At 43.3% G+C, this 13,813-nt stretch overlaps 1 protein-coding gene across 1 annotated transcript; it reads right to left on the bottom strand.

Annotated features, from left to right (window-relative positions):
* Positions 1 to 1,544: 1,544 nt before the first annotated feature.
* Positions 1,545 to 6,857, bottom strand: LOC123098464 (FH protein interacting protein FIP2). Its single transcript, XM_044520451.1, has 11 exons — positions 6,661 to 6,857; positions 6,468 to 6,577; positions 6,250 to 6,384; positions 6,000 to 6,155; positions 5,731 to 5,814; positions 5,522 to 5,568; positions 5,272 to 5,345; positions 4,020 to 4,078; positions 3,238 to 3,297; positions 2,314 to 2,394; positions 1,545 to 2,079 (listed from the first exon to the last, which is right to left on the bottom strand). The coding sequence occupies exons 1-11, from the start codon at positions 6,710 to 6,712 to the stop codon at positions 2,026 to 2,028; spliced, it is 912 nt and encodes a 303-aa protein (XP_044376386.1). The 5' UTR covers positions 6,713 to 6,857; the 3' UTR covers positions 1,545 to 2,025.
* Positions 6,858 to 13,813: the final 6,956 nt, after the last annotated feature.

Here is a 13,813-nt window from a genome sequence, read left to right as displayed (position 1 = left end):
TGTTGGGTTTGAGATGGGTTTTTCTAACATGGCTTTGTGTATGGATCTTTGGTGTTGGTTTTGATGAAAATGGTGTATCATGATCCCCAAACTTATACAAGACCTAAACCCCACTTAATAGTTCACCCTCCTATGACTTAAAAGACAAGATTCTCTTACCTTTTGCAGTAGTCGACACCTTTTTACCTGAATGGAGGTCTCTCACCTCCATCCTTTTCATCAATTGCGACTAAACACCTGAGGGTCGCTCAGTTAAAGTGTTAGTCCCACTAATCATATGTCATGAACACTAAAACACACTTAAGGGGTTTGATACATCTTCTATATCACTAAGCTCCCTAAGGGTGGAAGGGCTAAGAATCAATTGAGGAGAATTGATTTTGCTGGGTGACCCCAATTTTGACACACCCACGGCCCACCATGCCTCCCCTCCCCTCTTCTCTAACCTTCCGTCCCTTCCTCTTCTGAAAATAAAAATCTCCTGTTTCTTTCGAGCAGATCCAACATCGTCGGTCCATGGCTCGCCCTCGCACCCCCTCTCCCCTGCCTTCCTCTCCTATCTCTACCTCATTGTCTTTCCTCGGCCCACGACCTCGATAGCCCCTCATAGGGCGTCCTCCCTGCCTCGGCGGGTGGATTGTCCCATGACAGCGGTGGGTGGGGGCGACGGGCACGGGCGGGAGATTTGGGCATCTCCGGCTGTAGTCGAGCGCGTCAGTGCGCGGGAATCCAGTCGTCAGGCTGAGCTTGAATTTTCAATTAAGGGGCTGGAAGAACGTCAAAACACACTGAAACTAGATAAAATTTAACCAAAATCAAAAAATGTAACAAGGGTCACAAGCGGTGATGGGTGGTGGATTGGATGCCAGTGTGCGATGCGTAATAGAATGTGGGCATGATAAATCGATTCCATCGAGGACAAAGGGCTTACTGACATTGACTAACGCCTACTGGTGAGGTGATGAGGCCATTGATCGACGCCAGTGCTCACCGTCCAAATCTTCACTCCGATGCTCAACGCCGATGCTCACCGTCCAAATCTTGTGCTCGCCGCCGCCAGTGTGAGAGTGGAGAAAGGGAAGAGTGAGTGATGAGAGAAGGATGAGGGGAGTTATGGCGGCGCTTCCGGAAGCACTCTCAAGGAGAGCATGGCTCCTCGCGTGTAGCCTCCAATGCACATGTGCCTCGAGTTGCATCACTCGGGCCTGGCTGTGAAAAAACGGTTGATTCAAGCGTTCCTCCTCAACCAAGCCCGAAGGTGCTTTAAGGTTCGTGCAGGCTAAGATTTTGGTGCTAGACAGCAACCAAACATGCCAAAACTGCATCGCACGGGTCTGGTTGTACCTAATGCACTCAACCAACCGCGCCCCATATGATTTCTGTCCTTGCTGGAGATACGTGGCCTAAAAAACGTGCAAATATGATCTCAGTCCCTGCAACTTACGCATCCGATCGGTGGTTGTACATACGCTATACCTAGCGCCCTGCTGCTGTCAAAACAAGGAAAAGATAAAACTTTGCCTCAAAATAAGTGAGAATGTGACTGCTCTGAGAACGCAAGTGCCTGAAACAATCCACAAACCAGGCATACACCACGTGTACTTTGCAATCCACGCAGAAGAAACAGCATACACCAGCCTCCTCCAACAATTCAGATACAGATACAGCAACCCCATATGCAACAGCTGTGCGCATATCGAATTCCTTGCGCCACGACGAAGATTTAGCACAGGTATCTAACATTAACAACTAGCCAGACTCATCGAATTCTAGCCGGAGTGTGATGCAACAATTCTTTGTACAACAATCAACACTGAGAGGCATGATAGCAAGAAACTATTTGCCCCGGCGTGCATGTGTTTTGGTAAACCGAATGCCTGAACGTTTGCGTACCCATTTGCATTCGAGTTTCTCTTCAGACGTACTGCTCTTCTCCATCACAACCACTAAGATCAAAACCGCAAGACATTGCAGGTGACAGATCAATTTTGTAAAGTGTACATGATGTCAGCCTCTCTTCTTGTACTATCTGATAGCTCCAAGAAGATTTGCTCCTCCAAGCTTAGCACCGGTTAAATCCTGTTACCAGAGCAGACATAGTTTAATATTTAAGATAAAGGAGGTAAACAAAAGAATGCAAGATTCTTCAGGATTTCTAATCCTATATAACCAAAAAATGAAACAAGAATATATAACAAATTATTGCTCTTTGTATTCTCAAAATAATTGGGGTAGATAAATTGTTCGAATTATGCATGAAGTAAAATATTTACTATTATTCAGGTAAAATAAATAGCAAACAGGACAACATACAGTTTCACGCAAATCAACTTCTCTCAAGTAGGCTCGCTGAAGATTTGCCCCTTGCAAGTTTGCACCCGACAACTTAGCCCCCTGCAAACCAGACTAGCTTAGCATAGGTGTATGAATGACATAATGAGGACAAGTATGCGAATACATTGTCAGGTAAGACACCAGAAAAAAATGTTTGACTTAACTAATGTCTTTCATTTATGCATGCTTCATCAAACAGAATAGGTAAACAACATGGCTTACATAACATATCGAACAGTCAATATTCTGGACAAAGATGATGGGTACTGACTCCATGCTATGATAGTTTACTGAGGGTTAGTACACTTTAACTTGTGTGAATGTTAGATGCTTACAGAGAACTAAAGAAAGCCCTGATAGATACTCCCTCTGTAAACAGAATAACTTGTGTGAATGTTAGACGTCTTATATTTGTTTACAGAGGGAGTAGATGTTTGTGAGAACTGAGCGCTGGCTTGGATGGCTAGAGCTCACAGGTGTAAGCTTGGCCAGCCACGTTCGATCCACAGGGAGGTCACATTTCTACCTAAAAAACATACAGTTAAGGGAGGGAAATCCCCCCTTTAACCATGTTTTTTAATCTAAATAGATGTTTGTATATGTTGACATTATGACACTACTTAGTACGGAAGAACATTTAAGATGATAGCACACTTTATTTTAGCTGGAAGCTTCAAACTCTTCAGTTCCAAACATGAAAGTAAAGACAGACTACAAATCCATAAAATTAAACTTCAAGCTTTACGATGAACAGGCATGTATGATATAGAATGTGTAACATAAGATTTGCTACAATAGTTTGACAACAAGATATTGTGCCACACTAGATATCAACCAGATAATCAGCAGACTGTAGCGGTGAGGTTTTCGTTTTAATAAATTTCTATCATAAAGTTATTTTACCTTGAGATTGGCCCCTTCAAGGTTAGCTCCATTCAAATCAGCACCCGTAAGATTAGCATTCTGAAAGTTCATTGGAATTTACAATAAGACACAAGAAATGAAATAATCAACACCCAAACGTTGACGTTTTCTAATTACTAAAAAGAATATTTATAGGAATCTTCTATGTGTGACTGTCTAGAGAAGAACGACATGGACCTATGGGGACAAAAAGATAGAAATTTGTCCTGTATGAAGTTCAAAATTCAGGCATTAGTCTGATGCTTTTTGAATTGCTAAAAGTAACTCCACAGGAAGCTTTTACATGTGACTATCTAGGGAAGAATGACATGGAACTATGAATACAAATAGATAAAACATATGTCATGTATGCAGTTAATACTTTGGGCATGTGCAGGACTCTGCTTACATATTTCGGATGCTACACACGTTGCAGAGGTGGAAAATAGATATACCTAAGTGCCACTAGTGGCAGAATTAGCATCTAAGAAGTATGCTTTGCGTCATTGTTTATACGGCGGTAAGACGAGCACCAACCACCCTGACACCTAAGCGCCTAAAGCAGACATAATTGTAAGGCGCTGCCAGGGCGTCTTGCCGCCTAAGCGACTAAGGCGGGATGCCTTATAAACAATGCTATGTGTATGGTGTTGTTCATTATGATTATTTTGTATGGTGCACAGCGACTTCATATGTCACTATGTCAGCAGGGACTTTCAGCAGCAAAACACAAAACAGGGAACGTTTATGAAGAAATACAATACTCACAACAATTTGCAAACCTGTAAATGGGCTGAACGGACATCTGTCTCAATGAAGCTACATCCCATTAAGCATGCATCTGCAAAATTGGTCTAGCAAATCAATCGCTTCATACTTGGTTTTTTGAACCATAGCAACTTATAAGAATCTTTTCAAGTATATGATTAAATCTACTTTAGCACGCCCCACAGGGAAAGAGAGGGCAAAGGACAGCTTAAGGGCATCCGGGGGGCGGGGGGGGGGGGGGGGGGGGGGGGGGGGGGGGGGGGGCAGTCCATGGACATGGATGCGGGAGCCGGCCACCCGGTTTCTTTTAAGTCCGCACGCTCAAAATAGCCGCATATCTAGTTCCAGTTTAGATTAAAAAAATGTTCAAATGCAACAGTAGTTCTAATTTAAATATTACAATCCAACAAAGTATTCAAATTGTAATAGTTCAAACTTGAATTTAACTACCACATATGTACTAGTTGTCCCCTTTGACCTCCCAGAGATGCTCAATCAAATCTTCCTTCAGTTGCTCATGAGTTGCCCGATAAAGAATTTGTTGATGCATTTGAACAAACTCCTCAAATGTGGCCGGATTCTGGTCTGAAGTTCGATAGGATCACCCATGTTCTCAAATTCAAGAGCTATGGCAGCATCCTCACCCTCATCCTCCACGATCATGTTGTGCATGATCACACAACATATCATCACCTCCCACAAGGTCTCCGGATCCCATTGTTTTGCAGGTCCACGAACAACTGCAAAACGATGCCCTCTCAACATCCTTTCTAGCTGCTTCTTGTTTCTGGGCAAGGGGGAAACGGAGTCGTCGCGGCAAGGGTGTGGCGGGAGGTCGGGGCCGCGGATGCAAGAGAAAATGGATGCAGAGAAAGGTGGGAGGATGGAGGCGCGGGGTCCGAGAGGGGTTTTGGGTGGGACAGGAGTGTCGGAGTTCTACGTGGCTGCTGACTCCCGCAAAGCCCCCCCCCCCCCCCCCAAGTTTATTTCGGCTTTGCGGGGACCGGTCGGTTGACCGATACAGGCCCACGTTGGATGGCTAAACACATCTAGACCGCGTCCGCTTTGGAGATGCCCTGACATGGTAAGTTACAAAGAACTGCCCTAGTGAAACAGTGGTCACAAAGGAAAGAAAACGTAGAAATAGGGAAAGCTTCAGATTTACTTTAGCGATATACAGTGTGTGTAAACAAAAATAAAAAATTGCAAAATAAGCTGTGATCAAGTTAAATACATGATTTGGGGTAGGGTGGGGGGATCGTATACCTTGCAGGTTTGCGCTTTGAACGTTTGCTCTGTCCAGGACAGCTTCTTGAAGATTTGCTCCAGTAAGCTCACACCTGTTATTATCCAAAAATGAGCACTTACAAACAGCATATACAAACAAAAATCAGCATATAAGGAGACAAATGGATATTAACCAGTTTCTTAGGCACCCATACAAAAAGAAAAGGATAGAAAATATCATCTTAGATACTATCTATGAGACCAGAAGAAGATTGATGGTGTATCTTACTCATGTAAATTTGCCTGTTCAAATGTAGAATGTGCAGCTTCCACCAGCTGCAAAAAACATGCAGAGCAACGCGTTAATGATACAGTATTTCATATTCCATACAAGAATGTCTTGGAAAGTTCCATTTAGCTAGTGAAACTGGATTGAACTGCTTCAAAAGAAGATAACTGACAGTGCAGAATCTTGGTGTGAGTGATAATGTGATATACCCTAAACTTTGCTTTATGAAGATTAGCACACGAAAAGTTGGTTCTCTCGATGCACGCATAGCTGAAGTCCACCTCTGATAAGTCCTGCAAAGTACCAAAAAATGCATTTAAAATAGTGCAATTAGTATACAAGGAAAAACTTAGGAAAAAAGAAAATTGCTTGTTCGACTTTATCATCTATGTAAGATAAGCTGACTAAGTACAGGAATCGCAGCTGTAAACAGTAGTGGCAATAGAGAACAACAAGCAGAGTCTCCCTGGAATCTTACAAGCTTAGATAGATCAAGGCCAGATAGATTCAGTCCACGAAATCTGATTTTCTGGGCTTGAATGCACTTGATCACATCTTTGCGTGTCAATTCGGCCTCGCACGAATTGTCAGTCTTTTTCAAAGCCAATTTCTCATTTATGTAATCAGCCAAACCCTACAAAACAAATCATCATGATATGACTACATCTGATTCCGAAGCTAGAACCCATTAAATCAAATGTACAATGGTGAGTTTCTGAATCTATTACGAGCAACTGGTAGTACTCCGCTTCTCGCAGGAGTTGGTGGTACTCGGACTCTGAGAGCGTGGGGATGGCACCGTCCCTTAGCCAATTGAGGATGTGCCTGAAATGCTTCCCATCCCTGTCCACGAACACCGCCCCCTGCACCCACACTGAGCCTCTGAGCCTACAGCTGCCGGAAAATCGCAACGAGAGAGGCAGGGAGCGCAGTCTAGGGACCGTACCGTGGTGGGGTGCTGCGGGAGCGTGTGCCTGCCGCTGAACATGGCGGCGAGCATGGAGTCGGGCTCCCGCTGCGTGAGCGTCTCGGCGGTGGTCGCGTACTTCGTCCCCCCTGCGGCACAGACAACACCGCAGTGATAAGCCTCGAATTCGCGGCCGCGTGGGCCAGACGGGAGAGAGGAATAAGGGGCGGACCGATGTTGAGGAGGACCGGCGCGGCGGAGGAGGAGGACTCCGGCGACTGCATCGCCGCCGCGGCTCGGCGGTTCAGGGTGGAGAGCGGCCGGGGGTTTTGTCCGTGGCGACGAGGTAGGTGAGGAGAGCGGAGCGGAGAGGGATCTGGATTCAGGTGGGGAGGCCGGCCGGGTCGACTGTTCCACTTGCTTCGCCGCTCCCTAGCTTAGCCCGCACACTATTGCGTTCGCTGGTCGCTCTCTATTTTTCATTTTATTTTATTTTACTGATGTTAAATTGCTCTCTTTATAACTTCCTTCTTTGTAATATGAACTGATTTTGTAAATGTTCAAATTTTCGGTTTGATAAAATTTTGCCTTTCGTTTTTAATTATAAAGTAATATTAACTCATGCACAAGTTGCCTTGAAAGAATATGAAATTACAAGCAAATCACTCATGAAACCAACATTGTCCTCCTTCTGCAACCATCAGCGGCGCGTCGCGAGTAGAGTTCTGACTCTAGGTCCTTGTATTACTGGAGCAACCTTGTTCAAGAGTTGAATAAGCAGAGGTGGAGAAGTCATCGATATAGATCAGAAGACGTCTTTGACCACTATATGGACTAATCGATGACCCGAGAAGGCTAGCGCCAGGCAGGGGCCAGAAGATAATCTGAAGTTTGGGGAGACAGAGGAGAGGGACACAAACCTCGCAAGTTCCAGCCGCATCTGGCTAAACTTTATCGGACCAAGAAGGAACTGGAGAACAAAATCACGTCACGATGTTGTCCCCTCGTTAAAACGCCATGCTGTGACAAAACCCTAATCACGGCGGGCTGAACGATTGCGGATCAACACCATCCTCGACTTTGTCAACGCTGCTCCGATGGAAGTAGTCGACTTGGGAAAATTCAATGAGCCATTAGTCTCAAGTTGTCACTGCACCAACTCCACTGGTGATAAAGGACAATCTCACCCATAAAATCACAGAACCAACGTGCATACATCCAAGGGGAGGAGAACACCCCCCCCCCACACACACACACACGGCGATATAGTCGGAACGAGTGGAAACTATAGTCGCCCTCTTTTCTCCTTTACACTAGGAAAATCGACGCTCGTTTTACATTTCCGTTTAACCACCAATTTTCCACAAATTAATTGAAATCAACTAAAAATTTGGGAAAACTCGACAAGATTGAATTACGTTTGAATTCCGCTCAGATAGTTTGTCACCACATAGTTTTAAACAGTCTGTAGTAATTTGTAACTAACGCAAACTCGACATAGATAATTTGATTATTGATCTGCTGCAATTGGAATCAGTATTTTATCACGTTCTGGTGATTTTAAACAATTGTTTTCGTGAACAGAAAGTTTCTGGAATTTTCAGCAAGATCAAATAACTATCATCCAAGAAGATCCTATAGGTCTTACTTGGCACAAACACTAATGAAAACATAAAACCACATATAACTAGAGGCTAGATGATTTATTTATTACTAAACAGAACCAAAAAGCAAGAAACTAAAATAAAATTGGGTTGCCTCCCAACAAGCGCTAACGTTTAACGCCCCTAGCTAGGCATGATGATTTCAATGATGCTCGCATAAAAGATAAGAATTGAAACATAAAGAGAGCATCATGAAAAATATGACTAGCACATTTAAGACTAACCCACTTCCTATGCATAGGGATTTTGTGGGCAAACAACTTATGGAAACAATAATCAACTAGCATAGGAAGGCAAAACAAGCATAACTTCAAAACTTTAAGCACATAGAGAGGAAACTTGATATTATTGCAATTCATAGAAGCATATGATCCTCTCTCATAATAATTTTCAGTAGCATCATGAATGAATTCAACCATATAACCATCACATAAAGCATTCTTTTCATGATCTACATGCATATAATTTTTATTACTCTCCAGATAAGCAAATTTCTTCTCATTCGGAACAGTGGGAGTAAACTCAACAAAACAACTATCATGTGATTGAAAATTAAGATCAAGATGACAAGTTTCATGGTTATCATTATTCTTTATAGCATACGTGTCATCACAATAATCATCATAAATAGGAGGCATGCTTTCATCATAGTAAATTTGCTCATCAAAGCTTGGGGGACAAAAAATATCATCTTCATCAAACATAGCTTCCCCAAGCTTGTGGCTTTGCATATCATTAGCATCATGGATATTCAAGGAATTCATACTAACAACATTGCAATCATGCTCATCATCTAAATATTTAGTGCCAAACATTCTAATGCATTCTTCTTCTAGCACTTGAGCACAATTTTCCTTTCCATCATTTTCACGAAAGATATTAAAAAGATAAAGCGTATGAGGCAAACTCAATTCCATTTTTTTATTTTCTTTTATAAACTAAACTAGTGCGAAAACAAGAAACAAAAAGATTCGATTGCAAGATCTAAAGATATACCTTCAAGCACTCACCTCCCCGGCAACGGCGCCAGAAAAGAGCTTAGTTGACGGGGTGTGAGTGCCGCTTACCTAGCCTCCCCGGCAACGGCGCCAGAAACTGCTTGATGTCTACTACGCAACCTTCTTTTTTAGACGTTGTTGGGCCTCCAAGTGCAGAGGTTTGTAGGACAGTAGCAAATTTCCCTCGAGTGGATGGCCTAAGTTTTATCAATCCGTGGGAGGCGTAGGATGAAGATAGTCTCTCTCAAGCAACCCTGCAACCAAACAACAAAGAGTCTCTTGTGTCCCCAACACACCCAATACAATGGTAAATTGTATAGGTGCACTAGTTCGGCGAAGAGATGGTGATACAAGTGCAATATGGATGGTAGATATAGGTTTTTGTAATCTGAAATTATAAAAACAGCAAGGTAACTAATGATAAAAGTGAGCGTAAACGGTATTGCAATGCTAGGAAACAAGGCCTAGGGTTCATACTTTCACTAGTGCAAGTTCTCTCAACAATAATAACATAATTGGATCATATAACTATCCCTCAACATGCAACAAAGAGTCACTCCAAAGTCACTAATAGTGGAGAACAAACGAAGAGATTATGGTAGGGTACGAAACCACCTCAAAGTTATTCTTTCCGATCAATCCATTGGGCTATTCCTATAAGTGTCACAAACAACCCTAGAGTTTGTAGTAAAATAACACCTTAAGACACACATCAACCAAAAACCCTAATGTCACCTAGATACTCCAATGTCACCTCAAGTATCCGTGGGTATGATTATACGATATGCATCACACAATCTCAGATTCATCTATTCAACCAACACATAGAACCTCAAAGAGTGCCCCAAAGTTTCTACCGGAGAGTCAAGACGAAAACATGTGCCAACCCCTATGCATAGGTTCATGGGCGGAACCCGCAAGTTGATCACCAAAACATACATCAAGTGGATCACGTGATATCTGATGTCTACTACGCAACCTTTTCCTTGTAGACGTTGTTGGGCCTCCAAGTGCAGAGGTTTGTAGGACAGTAGCAAATTTTCCTCAAGTGGATGACCTAAGGTTTATCAATCCGTGGGAGGCGTAGGATGAAGATGGTCTCTCTCAAACAACCCTGCAACCAAATAACAAAGAGTCTCTTGTGTCCCCAACACACCCAATACAATGGTAAATTGTATAGGTGCACTAGTTCGGCGAAGAGATGGTGATACAAGTGCAATATAGATGGTAGATATAGGTTTTTGTAATCTGAAAATATAAAAACAGCAAGGTAACAAATGGTAAAAGTGAGCGTAAACGATATTGCAATGAGTTGAAACAAGGCCTAGGGTTCATACTTTCACTAGTGCAAGTTCTCTCAACAATAATAACATAATTGGATCATAAAACTATCCCTCAACATGCAACAAAGAGTCACTCCAAAGTCACTAATAGCGGAGAACAAACGAAAAGATTATGGTAGGGTACGAAAACCACCTCAAAGTTATTCTTTCCAATCAATCCGTTGGACTATTCCTATAAGTGTCACAAACATCCCTAGAGTTCATACTAGAATAACACATTAAGACACAAATCAACCAAAACCCTAATGTCACCTAGATACTCCAATGTCACCTCAGGTATCCGTGGGTATGATTATACGATATGCATCACACAATCTCAGATTCATCTATTCAACCAACACATAGAACCTCAAAGAGTGTCCCAAAGTTTCTACCGGAGAATCAAGACGAAAACGTGTGCCAACCCCTATGCATAGGTTCATGGGCGGAACCCGCAAGTTGATCACCAAAACATACATCAAGTGAATCACGTGATATCCCATTGTCACCACAGATACGCACGGCAAGACATACATCAAGTGTTCTCAAATCATTAAAGACTCAATCCGATAAGATTACTTCAAAGGGAAAACTCAATCCATTACAAGAGAATAGAGGGGGAGAAGCAACATAAGATCCAACTATAATAGCAAAGCTCGCGATACATCAAGATCGTGCCAAATCAAAACACGAGAGAGAGAGAGAGAGAGATCAAAACACATAGCTACTGGTACATACCCTCAGCCCCGAGGGTGAACTACTCCCTCCTCGTCATGGAGAGCGTCGGGATGATGAAGATGGCCACCGGTGAGGGTTCCCCCCTGTAACACCCACGATGCGGCTATATCTCCCACGTGTCGAGGCACGACTTAGAGGCATAACCGCATTGTGGTTTTGTCGCAAGAAGGGTCATCTTCACACAATCCCATTTAATTAACAAGAATGGGATAAAGAGTTGGCTTACAATCGCCACTTCACACAATACATAAATAAATCATACATCAATCAGAGTACACACATAGGTCCGACTACGGAACCAAAAGAAAAGAAGACAACCCCAAATGCTAGATCCCCGATCGTCCCAACTGGGCTCCACTACTGATCAACATGAAAAGGAACAACACAACGAACAAGATCTTCATCGAGCTCCCACTTGAGCTCAGTTGCGTCACCTGCACTGGTATCATCGGCACCTGCAACTGTTTGGAAGTATCTGTGAGTCACGAGGACTCAGCAATCTCATACCCGCGAGATCAAGACTATTTAAGCTTATAGGAAAGGATGGTGTAATGAGGTGGAGCTGCAGCAGGCACTAAACATATATGGTGGCTAACATACGCAAAAGAGAGCGAGAAGAGAAGCAACGGAACGGTCATCAACTAGCAATGATCAAGAAGTGATCCTGAACTCCTACTTACGTCAAACATAACACAAGAACCGTGTTCACTTCCCGGACTCCGCCAAAAAGAGACCATCACGGCTACACACGCGGTTGATGCGTTTTAATTAAATCGAGTGTCAAGTGACAAGTTCTCTACAACCGGATATTAACAAATTCCCATCTGCCACATAACCGCGGGCACGGCTTTCGAAAGATAATACCCTGCAGGGGTGTCCCAACTTGGCCCATTATAAGCTCTCACGGTCAACGAAGGATAAACCTTCTCCCGGAAAGACCCGATCAGTCTCGGAATCCCGGTTTACAAGACATTTCGACAATGGTAAAACAAGACCAGGAAAGCCGCCCGATGTGCCGACAAATCCCGATAGGAGCTGCACATATCTCGTTCTCAGGGCACACCGGATAAGTCAAGCTACGAGTAAAACCAGACCTCGAGTTTCGCCGAGGTGGCCCCGCAGGCTGCTCGGTTCGGACCAACACTCGAAGGAGCACTGGCCCGGGGGGGTCTAAAATAAAGATGACCCTTGAGTCTGCAGAACCCAAGGGAAAAGGGGATAGGTGGTAGAAAATGGTAAAACCAAAGGTTGGCCTTGCTGGAGGAGTTTTATTCAAGGCAAACTGTCAAGGGGGTCCCATAAATCACCCAACCGCGTAGGACGCAAAATCAAGGAACATAACACCGGTATGACGGAAAACTAGGGCGGCAAGAGTGGAACAAAACACCAGGCATAAGGCCGAGCCTTCCACCCTTTAACAAGTATATATATGCATTAATTAAATAAGATATATTGTGATATCCAAAATATCCATGTTCCAACATGGAACCAACTTCAACTTCACCTGCAACTAGCAACGCTATAAGAAGGGCTGAGCAAAAGCGGTAACTTAGCCAAACAACGGTTTGCTAGGAAAGGATGGTTAGAGGCTTGACATGGCAATGTGGGAGGCATGATATAGCAAGTGGTAGGTAACGCAGCATAGCAATAGAGCAAACAACTAGCAAGCAAAGATAGAAGTGATTTCGAGGGTATGGTCATCTTGCCTGCAAGGTTCTCAGAGTTGTCGAAAGCTTGATCCTCGTAAGCGTACTCAACAGGTTCCTCGTTCACGAACTCGTCTCCCGGCTCTACCCAAAACAATAACACAAGCAACGAAACGACAATCAATCACGGGAAATGCACAAGCAACATGATGCAATACATGAATGATATGCAAGATATGATATGTGATGCATATGCGTGCTCCGGAAGAAAAGTGATGAACAAGGCAGTAACTTGGCAAACCAAGCATGCCACTGGAAAGGTGAGATGGTTTCAGTCGAAATCGATATGAAGATCACCGGAAACGGATGCACGGTTTGCAAATGGCAAGCAAAATAAGAATGACACGAATCTGCGATTAACAGCATGATAGCACGTAAAATGCAACAAGTAACAATGCTACAGCACTCCAACATAGCAACAAAGCATATGCCAGTAATCTACAGGTGATGGTTGACAAAAGATGAACACTGAGCTACGGCTAGATCACAACAAAACAGGTTCAAACAAGCATGGCAAAAGTGCAAAAGATATCAGGTTCACAGACTTGATGAAATTACTGGACATGCCTGAAACAGCATCAGGTAGCAATGTTCAGAGCAAGAAAAACACATGCTACAGGAACTTAACATGGCAAAACAAGGCATGACATGAATCTACTAAATGCATAGAACAAAAATCCCTTACTGACCATAAGCCAAAAAGGATCAGAAGATATGATGGAAACCATGTAAACATAGCAAGTTTCGTTAACAGGTTTCAGACTTGGCAGAAAACAGAAGGCATCTTGGTGAGCTTGATGCACTCACCACAAAGCAATGCATGACAAAAAAGTATACCTACTGCAAGATGGCATGTTTATGAAGCTATCCATGGGAAGAGCAAGTACATAGCATGTATGAAACAACTACAACAAGCTTGGCAAAATTGAATATCATATTCGCAATCTACCAGAAATA

This window comes from Triticum aestivum, chromosome 4D, assembly GCF_018294505.1.
Source record: "Triticum aestivum cultivar Chinese Spring chromosome 4D, IWGSC CS RefSeq v2.1, whole genome shotgun sequence".
NCBI classification, from domain to species: Eukaryota; Viridiplantae; Streptophyta; class Magnoliopsida; order Poales; family Poaceae; genus Triticum; species Triticum aestivum.
Note: the sequence above shows the minus strand (reverse complement) of the source record. Positions and strands in the feature narration are given on the sequence as shown.

What these genes read in the sequence shown, in the direction of transcription:
- LOC123098464 (XM_044520451.1), bottom strand. Translation starts at nt 6,712, where the DNA reads ATGCAGTCGCCGGAGTCCTCCTCCTCCGCCGCGCCGGTCCTCCTCAAC. An exon ending in TCCCGCAGCACCCCACCACG is followed by an intron (nt 6,385 to 6,467) that starts GTACGGTCCCTA and finishes GTGTGGGTGCAG; the next exon opens with GGGGCGGTGTTCGTGGACAG. An exon ending in TTCATAAAGCAAAGTTTAGG is followed by an intron (nt 5,569 to 5,730) that starts GTATATCACATT and finishes TGTTTTTTGCAG; the next exon opens with CTGGTGGAAGCTGCACATTC.